The sequence below is a fragment of the Amphiura filiformis genome, chromosome 6, assembly GCF_039555335.1.
Source record: "Amphiura filiformis chromosome 6, Afil_fr2py, whole genome shotgun sequence".
In the NCBI taxonomy this organism is placed as follows: Eukaryota; Metazoa; Echinodermata; class Ophiuroidea; order Amphilepidida; family Amphiuridae; genus Amphiura; species Amphiura filiformis.
The window spans coordinates 29,412,367-29,426,762 of record NC_092633.1 but is presented as its reverse complement, the minus strand read 5'-3'; the positions used below and the strand labels follow the sequence as shown (position 1 = coordinate 29,426,762).

Genomic DNA, 14,396 nt, shown 5'->3' with positions numbered 1-14,396 from the left:
GGGTGTTATTAGACTACTGTATATTCGTTATAATAAAAGTTGTCACATAATAAATACTGATATATATTATGACACGATCGTTGGTAAAATGTTTCATTATTATTATTATTATTATTATTATTATTATTATTATTATTATTATTATTATTATTATACCATCTTACAGGATTCAAGTACTATTCTAAGATAATTGCAGTAGATTCTGCCGGGCTGCAGTCCACTGTAGTTGTATCTGATGGCGTAGTAATTGATACTACCCCTCCAGTCAGAATGCAGGCCGTAAATATCGGAAGTAACCTATTGCAAAACCCTTCTTTTGAGTTGGTGCCACCGTCTGGATCGCTAGGATCAGAGATGGAAAGTTTTCCCCTCTCTTATTGGAATACGTCCTTGAACACAAAAGCCGAAGTCATACGGGCCGGGACGGATAATGCTCAGGATGGAATCGCTTTCGCTGTTATATTTGGAAGCATCTCTCAAACATTTCCAACAACTTCAGGACACATATATCGCATCTCGTTTCATGTTAGTCACGTTAATGGTTCCCGAGAACCCTTACTGAATCAAGAGGGTCGAATACAAGCAACAGGATTGAATGAAGTTTTCAAACTTTATGATCGACCGGCAGATGCACATTCACTTACAGATCAAGAATTGCCATGGCTTCATCATACCTATTATTTTACATCAAACGATAACGAATCCGAAATAACGTTATCATCACTAGGTCGCACTAATGGCATGCTTCTCGACATTGTTCAGGTAAACAAATCAATAGCTAGTATTCGTAAATTGAAATGTTTTTAAGTTAATCATCGATTAAACAGAGGGGTGCTAGATGCAACGGATCTGATCAACCTCATTTTTCACAAACGTCACAGATGAGGAATTTACGCTAAGACATAAAATCACTGTTTGATAAGCGCAACTGTTAAGTAGGTGCAACTTTGTGTAAGAGAACCGTTCGCAAAACTTTTGGGAATCTAATGCAAATTGACGGGCCTGGGAAATTAATGTACCGATGGGAAGGGGTGAAGAAATGCCAATATAAAAATATATCAGACATTCATATGTTTTGTTCTTGATGTAAAATTTCTGTATTAAAAGAAAATATATTTTCATGTACTGGCAAATTGAAAACAATAATTACGTCAGTATGGATCACATACAAAGCACATATCACTAACCTTACGTCACCTCGGCCGCCGTGTAATCACTTCGGCGTTACATAACGTCGGCTTCATCCCACAGTGGCGTAAGATGATACGCCAGTATGCAGTGCAATATTTTTCATTTTGTTTTTCTCCAATATGTTTTAAAAGTGGCGTAAGTAGATAGGCCACTATGGAAAACACAAAATTTTACTTTGTAAGCATGTGCCAAATTTAATTAATTAAGTATTAATTAATTAGCTAATTTTGACTGCTGAGACATCATTAACAACATTATGTGCCAATTTTAAAAAAGAAACCAAAAATCACTTTACGCCACTATGGAATAAAGACGACGATTTTAACATGTTTATCCAGAACATGCAGTATAAACAGACCCCGGAAAATAAACCTGATGAATATCTTCAATTATTAAAAGGCCTCATATACATATCATACAAAACTGGTGTTTTGGAGAGTATCTGTTATGCCATATTTTTCCTGATGATGGTGTATTTTTTCTTGTGATGTTCACAATTTGAAGAGGTCAACAGCGGTCATTTTTCATTAATTTCTCTTTTCCAAGGGTATGATACTATAGAATGTATCTTAAACACTAAAGTACGAGATTTCTAAACAACTTTTTCGTATTTTGCAGGTACAAGAAGTTACATATGGGGTCACTAACCATACCACCGATTCATATGTCCATGTTAAAACGCAGTTTGTACTAAACTGGGCTTCAATCGAAGCAAAGTGGCATTTTATTGATCCAGAAAGTCCAGTCGTTGAGTACCGTTGGGCAATAGGTGAGTAATATAAATTTTTTGGGTTCACGTAGTGAAATCATGTCTGTGCATTTTGTTTTCTTTCTTTTTTTGTTGGTTGGTGTGTGTTGTATGCTTTGCTATTACTTCCTTCGCATATAAACAACATACCGACATAACGGGCCCTTGCAACGTAATTCGTCTATAAACATATATACCAATTAAGTTCAGTCTATTTTGCTACCATTGGTTTCGTTTCACGCACTCTATGGGGCGATCATCATGGCGGACCTGTCTTTTGCACGGAAAGGTGATTACTTTTTCTTGCTGCGGTCTGGTGGTTTTGATATTGGTATTGACGGCGTTTAGGGAGAAATTCGGATCTTCAATTCTCGCGATACAATACAATGCGCCTCCAACGGTTGCTCTTGCTAGTCCAAACTTTGACCTCCAGGGTCGACATCGCCTTCATAACCACCATTGGGTTTTTACGCGAGTGTGATAATAATAATGCTGAAAACAGTTCCACAAAGGATTCCGTGTGATCAATTGATCGGAAATGGATCTACTACAATTATTGTAAACTTCTGTTTAGTGTACATACGCGTGTGTCATAATTATATTGACATTTAAACACACATTGACATGTTCCTGTGTTATATTCGTATTACGCGGGCTTTGGATGTCGACATTTGCCCATGATGCACTGCGTATTTTGGCCTTTCCCCATCGACCGCTGGAGGCGCATCGTATTGTGAATCGACCGAATTGATTGGGTTGTTCTTGTATGTGTGGTTTGTGGCTATTGTCAATTTTTCCACCAGGCACAGATTGTATTACCCGGTTTTACGTCCATTTGTGTTGGATTTTTTCATTACGTCCCATTGTAATGTGTAGTCTATATTTCTTTTCTTCTAGCCCCATTTCGAATGTTCTGTTTCTTGTTCATATTGTTGTTGAGGAATCACCCTCAACAACAAGTGGGGGAAACACTTGGTGTGGTTCCGGTATCTTTTAACATTCAGTCAGCAAGCCCAATGCCCAATGCCCGGCCCAATGATGAAACAAAATAGACGGTCACACACAATAAATCGGAGATCCGAACTAATATCTAAATGCCGTCATAACAATCATATGCCAAATCAGAATCACCGGACCACAGCATGAACATGATGAAAATGTAATCATCTTTTCGTGCAAACGACATGTCCATTTGCCGATACATTTGCCTGTTGATCGCTACGCTACTAGTGTGCGTGAAGCCAATGGTAGCAAAATATACTGAACTTACCGTATGTTGTAATACGCCATGCAAATGCTTAGCTGAATCTGATATAACTCATTTTATATCAACGTCATTTTACCCAGGATACGTCAAAGGGGGAACTCAACTGCAGAACTTTGTATCTGTTGGCACCAAGTCCCACGCAATCAACAGCGAGCTAAGTTTAGTACATGGTTCAAAAGTAACTGTCACTGTAATGGCAACTAATGCAGCGGGACTTTCGTCATTGTCATATTCAAACGCAACAACCGTCGACTTTACGCCACCAACGATTCATCATATCTATGACGGCACCCATCAAAAAGGTGAATGTGAGAAGAGAAAGTAATGTGTCGTACTATTATTTATCAGGGGCAGCCACTGCGTGATTGTTAAATATTTTAATATTTCAATACCATAAGTCAGTCAGTGGTTTTAAGCTCTTTGGATAAAACCGTCACTAAATTCAAATTAATAAACACTTTGTACGGTTGTCTTATTTGACATGCAGATGTTGACTATATTTTAATGACGAACTTTACAATAAGTTGGTCATCATCAGATGAAGAGAGTGGTATACAATATTGCGATTATGCCGTAGGTAAGTAATAATACACTAATAATAAATAATAATAATTTTTATTTCTTATGACAAAATGTTATAGGTTTACAATAGTTAAACCAGACACAAAAGCTGATTGGTTGCTAAATAACGGATGCGTCCTGTTCAATGTAATTTATGACATGAATTCTTAAACACTTGAGAACGTTCCAGCAATCCTATTGGTTCTTACCCGTGTGATATGACACGATATCACACGGGTTAGCGTGTGTGCATCAACGCGATACGCGTACTCGCTATTTGAACCAATCGGAGGCGCATAGCAACAATTGGACTGATCGATTTTAAGCCCTAGGTAGTTCCTTTGTAAAGTGTAGGATTTAATTTGATTAATACTTAAGATATTTCTATTTAAATTGAAGTGTTTAAGAATGAGAATAAAGGTATTGTTTTTAGCCGCTGTCGTGTATCTGTCGTCTCATATAACACGGGCGACATCATTATTTTGGCGTAAAACAACTCGGCTTCGCCTCGTTGTTTTACTTAAAATAATGATGTCGCCCGTGTTATATGAGACGATAGATGCACTCCAGTGGCTAAAAACAATACATTTATTCTCTAATTAAACATTGGAATGTTTATTTCTCCATAACATATACAAACCATGCATGACGCATCTTCAAGCAAAGTGTTACCTTTTTGTTTCAGGATCGTCACCAGGAGATACAGACATCTACAGGTTAACACGTCATCATGCACCAACCGGTGAACTGCAACTGAATGTTAATGATACTATCATAGGTGGACAAAAGATATACACAACAGTGAAATGCTTCAATGGGGCTATGTTGTCTACAACACGCACATCAGATGGCGCCATTGTTGCCACTCGACCGCCTGATGCTGAATATGCTTCTGTGACCATTAAAAGGTTTGAAGTTACTGGATATCTAATTCGGGATATATATCAGTTTCAATCGACACGAGTTCGAGCATCCTGGAATGGATTCATGGATGCTGCTGGAATAGCTTATTACGAGGTAAGGAACTTAGAATGCCTTATAAATCATAAATTATATATTTTATAGTAGTTATAGTAGTTTAGGTTTCAAATAAAAATTGCGTTTGCGTGTTTTCATTAGGTTACATATTGCTTTAAAATAATGTGATAATTTCACCGCCTCGCCTTTTTTAGTCAAAAAACTCATTCAGCCAAACAGGGCCTGTATCATATGCTATGTAGTATTAAAAGATGTAAACATTTAACAACCAAATGCCTCAAACGAGGTTATTTTTCCAGAAACTATGACTGCACAAGGTTACCTTTTTTGTAAAATGCTACATTAAACAATAGCCCATGAGGAGTGACACAGGTCAAAAACTTATATAGGCACCTAGGCACTATAAAAGACAACCACATGGGCCAATCAGTGGGCCATACCACCATATGCTTCCTATTGTCCAATCTGTTATTATTATTAAGTTGTGAAGTGAAAATGCAAACTTTGTGTTCATTTTTGTTCAAGTCATACTTTGTTTGTAAATAGTATTCATCATATCTTTGTAACAGTGTGCTTTGCTTGCATCATCAAGTTCAGATGGCAATTGGACACAATGTGGTTCGTCTTCAGAACGTCACGTGACAATTGATGAACTAGACCTCAAACATGGTGAAGCTTACACTCTATATGTTCGAGCTGTCAATAACGCAGGGCTTCAAAGTGACACAGTGCAAGAAACTTTGTTCATTGAAACAGGAAAGCCAAGATTGACAGGTATTGATAAAATACACAATCATATTGAACATCTGATCCATATCGACTTAATTATGATCCATGTATGTTTTGATCCTGCGTATTGATTTACTTGCCACTAGGCCCTTCCCTGGATTGTCGAACCCCACAAAAGGCGCTAAAGGTGACGTAAAAGCAGCCCTGTTCCAAGGGGAGACGAACTTTTTAAGTAGGGTCGGACGGTAGGCGTGTTTTTGTTTTTGTTTTGTTTTGGGATTCTTTCGTAAATTTCGTGTACAAATAGAGAGCTCCTCCTCTAAAAATCCCAACAAGAATTAAGGGTGTGTGCCCTTATTTGCTGGTGGAATTTTTTATGGGAGGGCACTTTTAGTTTGTGTTTAAAATTCCAGTTTTGTTAAGGGAGCCCATATCGCCAATAGGCCAACGTTTAATCGTTGAATAGACAACATATAATTTTTACTGCTTTTCAATTGTCAATATCGTAACAAAATGTTTGAAATCCATAATGTTTTACTTCACCTGCTCCCCATTCAACATGTTCATGAATTTGTAAACATCTGAGCCCAATTTTCCATATAATGTGCGATAATTTATCTCTCTTCAGCAAGCACTTCAATTGTTTAGTTTCAGTTTCTCTCGTACGATCAAAGGTAATCGAGTTATATTTTCTAAATTTTAATTCTATGTTTTATTTAATGCACAGGTGTCACAGTCGGAGTTAAGTGGTTAGAGGATACCAAAGTGCAGATTACATGGACTGGTGTATTCATGTCAACAAGTCAGCTTATCTATGAGGTTTCCATCGGGACAGTTGAAGGAGGGAGTGATGTCTTACAATGGGTAGAAACTTTAGATACTCATCTTGAAATGTCGCCTTTACATCCATCAACAGATTATTATATCGCCATATCGGCTATTAATACTGTTGGTCTTTATGAAACTATTAAATATGTTATTATTGGATAATTTTTAAATAATTAAGTAATTTTTTGTACCTAGAATACAATGATTAATGGCTTAAATAGGTTTTAATTCAATATCCGAGATCTCCGATCATCTATGCCATCCAAATGTGCATTAGATCATATTCCTCTGTGGTTGTTTAAAGGGAATCGAATTGTTGTGTAAACCGTTAACATATACAATCAATATGCCATTTAGGACACCTGTCTTTCCATCGAAGCTTCGTGAGGCGATTGTATTCCCGCTCTTGAAGAAGCCTTCCCTTAAAGTCATAATGTACGATCTTATAATATGAATTTGGTTAATTTTTTTCAAACCTGATTTTTTGGCATATTTGTAATGTTTACACATGTCACAACTTGCACCTAAATGGAATCAGCCAAATTTGTTGTGTTTGTAGGTAAACAGAGCAAAGTTCGACATAAAGTCATAATTCAAAGAATTATGACTTTATGTCCTCCCATAGAACTGCGTGTTAAACGGTAAAAATAACAAGCAGTGTTTCTTTCACTTTACCTCGTTATTTCAGCTCAAAATGGACAGAAACCATTCCCGATAATTATTACTAGTATTATTTCAGCATTTTGAGTATATAATGACAAATTTAAAATTTGAAGGAAATCGTACATTAAGCCTTTAATAAAGAGGATTGAAGGAATTTCCGCCCAGTGTCAAATATTAGCTACGGATGTCCATCATTCTTGCTGCCAAGAAACTGGTCAAAGATTCAATGGTTAATGCAAAATCGGAGGTTTTTTTCTCGCAAATTGTAATTCTAAGTATAAATGTACAGAATCATCAATGAGCTTCAAAATAAGCAAAACAAATCATTGCCTGATACAAACTCTGTCGATCTTGCAAACAACTTCAGTTGTTTCTTTACAGAAAAGATCCAAATAATCCGCTTTGAGCTTGATTGTAATGAGTTGCATCATAATATTTTAAACAGTGGTAGTGTAAGAAATGATAATTGTAAATAGTGGTAGTGTAAGAAATAATGATGGTACCATTTCTGTGTAAAATTGCAACTGTAAGTAGATGTAGTACAGGAATGCATGTTTGGGTACAAAACAAGATAGACATAATATTATGTATGAGTTCAGAAATGTTTCCGAGGATGAGGTGTTAGAGGAAGTTACGAAATGCCAAAATGATCGCTTACCAACTTGGCTTGTGAAACAACACATCAGTGTGCTGCTTCCCACGTTGACCAGGATTGTTAATGTATCTTATCTTCTGGCATTTTCCTGGACAATCTTAAGAACGCTGTTATCACTCCTGTTCTGAAAAGGCCTTCTCTAAATAAAGAAGAGCTTAACAATTATCGGGCGGTTGTTATTAATGCTCGATCTCGCGGCGGCTTTCGATACTGTGGCGCATGGTATCCTTCTTCAGAAACTTAAAAATAATTGTGGTACAAACAGATGGTTCTCATTCGCAACTATCATGACTACTTTGGACTCCACTATATTTTCCATGTATCTTTTCTAGATGAGTAAAAACAACAACAAAAAGTACCATTTAATAGGGACCTATATATAATTAATAAAATATATAGCATAGCTAGGATTTGTAGTGTATGTAAAATACACTTCCTTCGATGTCTTATAATATAATTTTCAAGGAAATGCAGAGAAAAACAAATTCTAGAAAATTCAACTCCGATAAAAGTACATAAGACCTGTAGTGTATATAAAGTAAACATAAAAAATTATTTCCATTGGGTGCAAAACATATATAATATAAAATGAGGTTACTATGCTATTTTGATAATATAAAAGAAAACGAAATCAAGCAGTACAAAGTAAAAGCATGTGAAATAAAGGGTTCACAAAAAATAACTCCCCCCCCCCTAAAATTACAAGACATTTCTTTGCATAACTTGACATAGAATTCGTTGTTTTGAAAAATCTAAAAACCTGTGAATAAAGGAATCATTTTCCTACCCTCCCAAAGTTCTTTCATTAAAAAATCTTTTTGTTTTGGCCAAAAATAATCACATTTTCCAAAAATGATGCTTTCAGAAAAAGTTGCACTTTTCCACATCCTATACATTTAATGTACAAAAACATTCTCGATATCAATGTTTTGATTTATTTAATGGTGTTTTTGTTTTCTTTAATTTTTATGTATACGATTACCCAGTCACCCATGCAATCATCTTGCAGTATAAAACAATGACTAATTAACACGTACTGGGTTTTTCTAGAAGATTTTATTGAGCCGGTGTTTCAAAAATGGTAAAATCAATTTAGGAGTTACAAAACATTTCTTTGCATAACTTAACATTCATTTTGTTGATTTGAAAAATTTAAAAACCTGTGATTAACGGCATCTTTTTGCTACCCTACCAAAGTTATCCCTTCTCAAAATCTTTTTTGTTTTGGTCAAAAATAATCACATTTTTCCAAAATGATGCCTTAAAAAAGTTGCGCTTTTCAACATCCCATACATGTAATGTACAAAACTTTCTCGGTATCAATGTTACGATTGATTTAATTGGGTTTTTTTCTTCACCTTTTTGTCTCTGAACTCTTAGTCACCCATGAAACCATCACGTAGTGCAAAATAATGATTTGTTGAAGCTAATTTTGACATAAATGAGGATGTTGAAAAGTGCAACTTTTTCTGAAAGCATCATTTTTAGAAAACGTGATTATTTTTAGCCAAAACAAAAAGATTTTCAGACGAAAGAACGTTGGGCGGGTAGAAAAACAATTCCTTTATTCACAGGTTTTTAAATTTTTCAAATCCACGAAATATATGTCAAGTTATGCGAAAAAATGTTTTGTAATTTTAGGGGGGAGTTATTTTTTGTGAACCCTTTATTAATGAAAAAGGAAACGCAAGGGAAATATTTATTCATGCATTCATTCGTCATTTATTTCCATAATAAATATAAAATAACATCAAAGTACATCGCTAAACACTAGAGGAACTATTGGAAACGCTGAGTACGATTCGAGGGTTGGTTGGCCACTAACTGTCGTTCTATCTTTTCTGTTTCTGTTTCTGTTTCCGGTTTCGGTTTCGGTTTCGGATCTCATTGTTATTTTGAAGTGTTAGCATGGTACGTGTGAACAATCCTTTTATTCTAGTCTTTTGTTGACTACAGAAAAGTTGAACAAAGATAACTTCTGTTTCGGTTTCGGGAGTTATGTTAATTGCTGACATGAAAAACCTGAGATGAGAGGGTTGATGCTAATCAAGACAAAAGAAGTGTCTAAATTTTACGGTCGTAAATTTGCGATAAATTGTACGGCTTCAATTGACTTGCGTTGGGTGTATAGGTACTTCAGCCTAGGCGGGAGTAGCTCATGAAAATAGCCCAGCGTAGAAATATACATTAATCACTAGTAATCAGTGTTGCCAAGAATTACGTATACTTGTTCGTGCAATCGCGCAAAAATCGGTCATATGATTATGTACAGATGAAACGGGGAATTATTTTCGTCCCAAAATACACCTTAAAACTTGGTAATATGCAACACCCAAGAAGTGCGTTGAAGTGAAACTAATTGGATTTCTTTCATCGGAATTCGTAATCCGATAATTGCTACAGGCAAAATTGCCAGACTCAAATCTATTTTAAATGTATGTTATTTGTCATTCATTGGCCAGCGAAAGGGGCGCTAGACCACTAAAAACACCGGTCTTCCACACACTGTGGGTGTTCCCATAATCTTGTCTTGTACAACAGGCATCCATCTGTATTGAAATAAGCTGATTGGTACTTCAAGCTTAACAATGAATTCAAGGAACAGATCAATTCACATAATCCCTTGCGTTTTCGTTTCTGAACAATAGAGCTCCCGAAACAGAAAAGATAAAACGACAGTAAGTATAGCCCATGCACGTCCTATTCGGAAAATGAAATAAAAAATCACTTAAAGAAATAAGGTAACTTTTGACGTAGTCATCACGAGTGCATAACCTTGTATTCCAGCACCAAGGTTGTCAATTTTCAACACTCACTAACAAAGCATTCAGTTCGACGAAAGTCATTACCAACCTTGCTCGCCTTCGCTCTACTAGAATGTACTTCGTAGAATAATGCTGGTTTCATACTTTCCTGTGAATCCTGATGCTTGCCGCTTTGTCGCTCTGACGACGATTTTTCTTCACTATACTCAACATTTGCATAGGAACCGCATAGTCGAAGGCAAGGTTCATTATTGATAGGAGATTATCCCGCATCGCTAGGAGCAACAACGCGTAGCCAGGACTTTTTCAGAGGGGAAAGGCGAATTTCCAGGGGGCAAATTTTTACGAAAATGTTCAAAAATGGGCTAAAAATGACAAAACAGGACTCTCACATGGAAGGGGCAAAGAGGGTGGCAAGACTTTTCCACAAGGGGAAGCTGCCCCCTGGCTACACCACTGCTTTCATAGTCATGCCGCTGCCGCTGAGCGGTGTGCCACACCGCTTTTAAAAAAGAGCAAGCGGCATGATGAAGCGTCACGCCGCTCAGCGACCGACAAGGGGCAGAATGTTTGAAACCAGCATAATTACAGCTCTTCCTGTCCAGATATTTCTTTTTATAAAGATCATCACCAATGGTGTTTTCCTGTCCAGGTACATTCACTAGTCCTATTTTTATTACAATTAGGAAATTATTCAATGTGGTGAGATTTGGAATATACAAGCTTTTCATCTTACCCCCAAGCTTCTATAGATTTGTAATTTTAAATTAAAAAAACAATCTAACGCAATTATCTGAAATGTGGAAGCTTGTGGAGTCATCATCCGCGAAGTTATGCTGGTTTCATATTTTCCTGCCGCTTGCCACTTTGCCGCTCTGAAGATGATTTTACTTCACCACGCAGTCGCACCAGAAACTCTAGCGGTGACCAGCAGCAAGCCGATATATCGATCACTCCACCGCTTTGCCGCGGCGGCAGCACCGCTGGGTGTTTAATTCAAATTATGAGAACAAAATACGATTTTAGAGCGGTGCTGAGCGGCAAGAGTGGCTTTCAGAGTCATGCCGCTGCCGCTCAGCAGACAAGTGCAAGCGGCATGATGAAGCGTCATACTGGTTTCATACTTTCTTTCATACTTTTCATAAAAAATGACGCTTCATGCCGCTTGTACTTTTCTGCAAGCGGAGCGGCACACCGCTGAGCAGTAGCGGCATGACAATGAAAGCCACTCTTGCCGCTCAGCATCGCTCCAAAATCGTATTTTGTTCTCATACGTCAGAGCGGCACCGCTCCGAGTTGACTTGAATTCAACTCCCAGCGGTGTTGCCGCCGCGGCAAAGCGATGGAGTAATGGTGCGACTGCGCAGTGAAGTAAAATCATCCTCAGAGCGGCAAAGCGGCAAGCGGCAGGAAAGTATGAAACCAGCATCACACCACTCAGCGGCAAGCGGCAGAATGTATGAAACCAGCATCATATATTATTTCCAGTTTCATACCTTCTCTAAATCACTAGAATTTACTGAATGCATGAAGAGTTGTGTCATGTTGTTGTCAAATAAACAGACTTGTTTGTACATAAAATAATTATGTAACCAGCTTGCCGTTGAATAAAAGATGAAGCGTCTTAAAATAAAATATAGACCAGGCGTCAATCATGTCAACAGACTTACACAAATATCGTAGTCTTATCAGTATTAACGTCGGTCTTAACCTGGATGGAATTATGGAAACTTTTGGGATTTATAACTGCTAAATTGTTGGTCTAAAGTATGGCAAAGACTTGACAAAAATGTTCAGTTTTGGAGAAAATTAAAAAAATCCGTTTTTTCCCCAAATATTTTCGGGCAACGTGAAAAAAATTCTTGAAAACTCACCAACTAGATATAAATAGCTAGGGCCTGTTTTTTGTAATGTTTTTACTTTTGATCAGCAATATTATTTTGAAAGTTGGACGGAAATTTGAATGTTTTAATGGATCTTTGACAATATTGAGTATTTTTCAACCATTTTGGTCAAAATTCAAACAATAAAAAGATAAGATAAATAAGATAAATAAGATATTTATATCTAGTTTTTAAAAATTAATGCAAACATTTTTTGCTGAAGAATTTGTTTGTTACGGCATTGTGCACTTAATTTAAATTTAAATTATCACCATACAATGAGGATTCATACATTTTTTGTTACCAATGGGTTCTTACCAATTCCAGCATTTACACCAATGGACATCTTCATCAATGTTGCTTTTCTATTCCAGCATTCACGATGATAAAGATCATCACCAATGTTGTCTTTCCAATTCCAGCATTCACTTTTAAAGAAGGTCGTCACTGATGTTGTCTTTCCAATTCCAGCATTCACATTAATGAAGATCATCACCGATTTATCTTTCCAATTCCAGCATTCACTTTGATGAAGATCGTCACCGATGTTGTCTTTCCAATTCCAGCATTCACTTCGATGAAGATCGTCACCAATGTTGTCTTTCCAATTTCAGCATTCACTTTGATGAAGATCGTCACCGATGTTGTGTTTCCAATTCCAGCATTTCCTTTGATGTAGATGTCACCGATGTTGTCTTTCCAATTCCAGCATTGACTTTGATGAAGTTCGTCACCTATGTTGTCTTTCCAATTCCAGCATTCACTTTGATGGAGATCGTCATCGATGTTGTCTTTCCAATTCCAGCATTCACTTTGATGAAGATCGTCACCAATGTCGTCTTTCCAATTCCAGCATTCACTTTGATGAAGATCGTCACCAATGTCGTCTTTCCAATTCCTGCATTCACTTTGATGAAGATCTTCACCAATGTTGTCTCTCCAATTCCAGCATTCACAGTGTCAAAGATCGTCACCTATGTTGTCTTTCCAATTCCAGTTTTGACAATGATGAGAATCGTCACCGATGTTGTCTTTTCAATTCCAGCTTTCACTTTGATGAAGATCGTCACCAATGTTGTCTTTCCAATTCCAGCATTCTTTTTGATGAAGATTGTCACCTATGTTGTCTTTCCTATCCCAGCATTGACTTTGATGAAGATCGTTACCAATGTTGTCTTTCCAATTCCAGCATTGACTTTGATGAAGATCGTCACCAATGTTGTATTTCCAATTCCAGCATTGACTTTGATGAAGATCGTCACCAATGTTGTCTTTCCAATTCCAGCATTGACTTTGATGAAGATCGTCACCAATTTTGTCTTTCCAATTCCAGCATTGACTTTGATGAAGATCGTCACCAATGTTGTATTTCCAATTCCAGCATTGACTTTGATGAAGATCGTCACCAATGTTGTCTTTCCAATTCCAGCATTGACTTTGATGAAGATCGTCACCAATGTTGTCTTTCCAATTCCAGCATTGACTTTGATGAAGATCGTCACCAATGTTGTATTTCCTATCCCAGCATTCACTTTGATGAAGATCGTCACCTATCTTGTCTTTCCAATTCCAGCATTCCCTTTGATGAAGATCGTCATCGATGTTGTCTTTCCAATTCCAGCATTGACTTTGATGAAGATCGTCACCAATGTTGTCTTTCCAATTCCAGCATTGACTTTGATGAAGATCGTCACCAATGTTGTATTTCCTATCCCAGCATTCACTTTGATGAAGATCGTCACCTATCTTGTCTTTCCAATTCCAGCATTCCCTTTGATGAAGATCGTCATCGATGTTGTCTTTCCAATTCCAGCATTGACTTTGATGAAGATCGTCACCAATGTTGTCTTTCCAATTCCAGCATTGACTTTGATGAAGATCGTCACCAATGTTGTCTTTCCATTTCCAGCATTGACTTTGATGAAGATCGTCACCAATGTTGTATTTCCTATCCCAGCATTCACTTTGATGAAGATCGTCACCTATCTTGTCTTTCCAATTCCAGCATTCCCTTTGATGAAGATCGTCATCGATGTTGTCTTTCCAATTCCAGCATTGACTTTGATGAAGATCGTCACCAATGTTGTCTTTCCAATTCCAGCATTGACTTTGATGAAGATCGTCACCA

General features: G+C 37.1%; 1 protein-coding gene across 1 annotated transcript in view; it reads left to right on the top strand.

Annotated features, from left to right (window-relative positions):
* Positions 1 to 7,966, top strand: part of LOC140155239 (uncharacterized) — a 45,081-nt gene extending 37,115 nt beyond the window's left edge. The window contains exons 39-45 of the mRNA XM_072177993.1: positions 167 to 762; positions 1,810 to 1,960; positions 3,287 to 3,508; positions 3,694 to 3,783; positions 4,453 to 4,784; positions 5,315 to 5,519; positions 6,202 to 7,966. Coding sequence (XP_072034094.1) covers positions 167 to 762; positions 1,810 to 1,960; positions 3,287 to 3,508; positions 3,694 to 3,783; positions 4,453 to 4,784; positions 5,315 to 5,519; positions 6,202 to 6,464 — 1,859 coding nt within the window. The 3' untranslated portion in view covers positions 6,465 to 7,966. The remainder of the gene's footprint in view (positions 1 to 166; positions 763 to 1,809; positions 1,961 to 3,286; positions 3,509 to 3,693; positions 3,784 to 4,452; positions 4,785 to 5,314; positions 5,520 to 6,201) is intronic.
* The last annotated feature ends 6,430 nt before the right edge of the window (positions 7,967 to 14,396 follow it).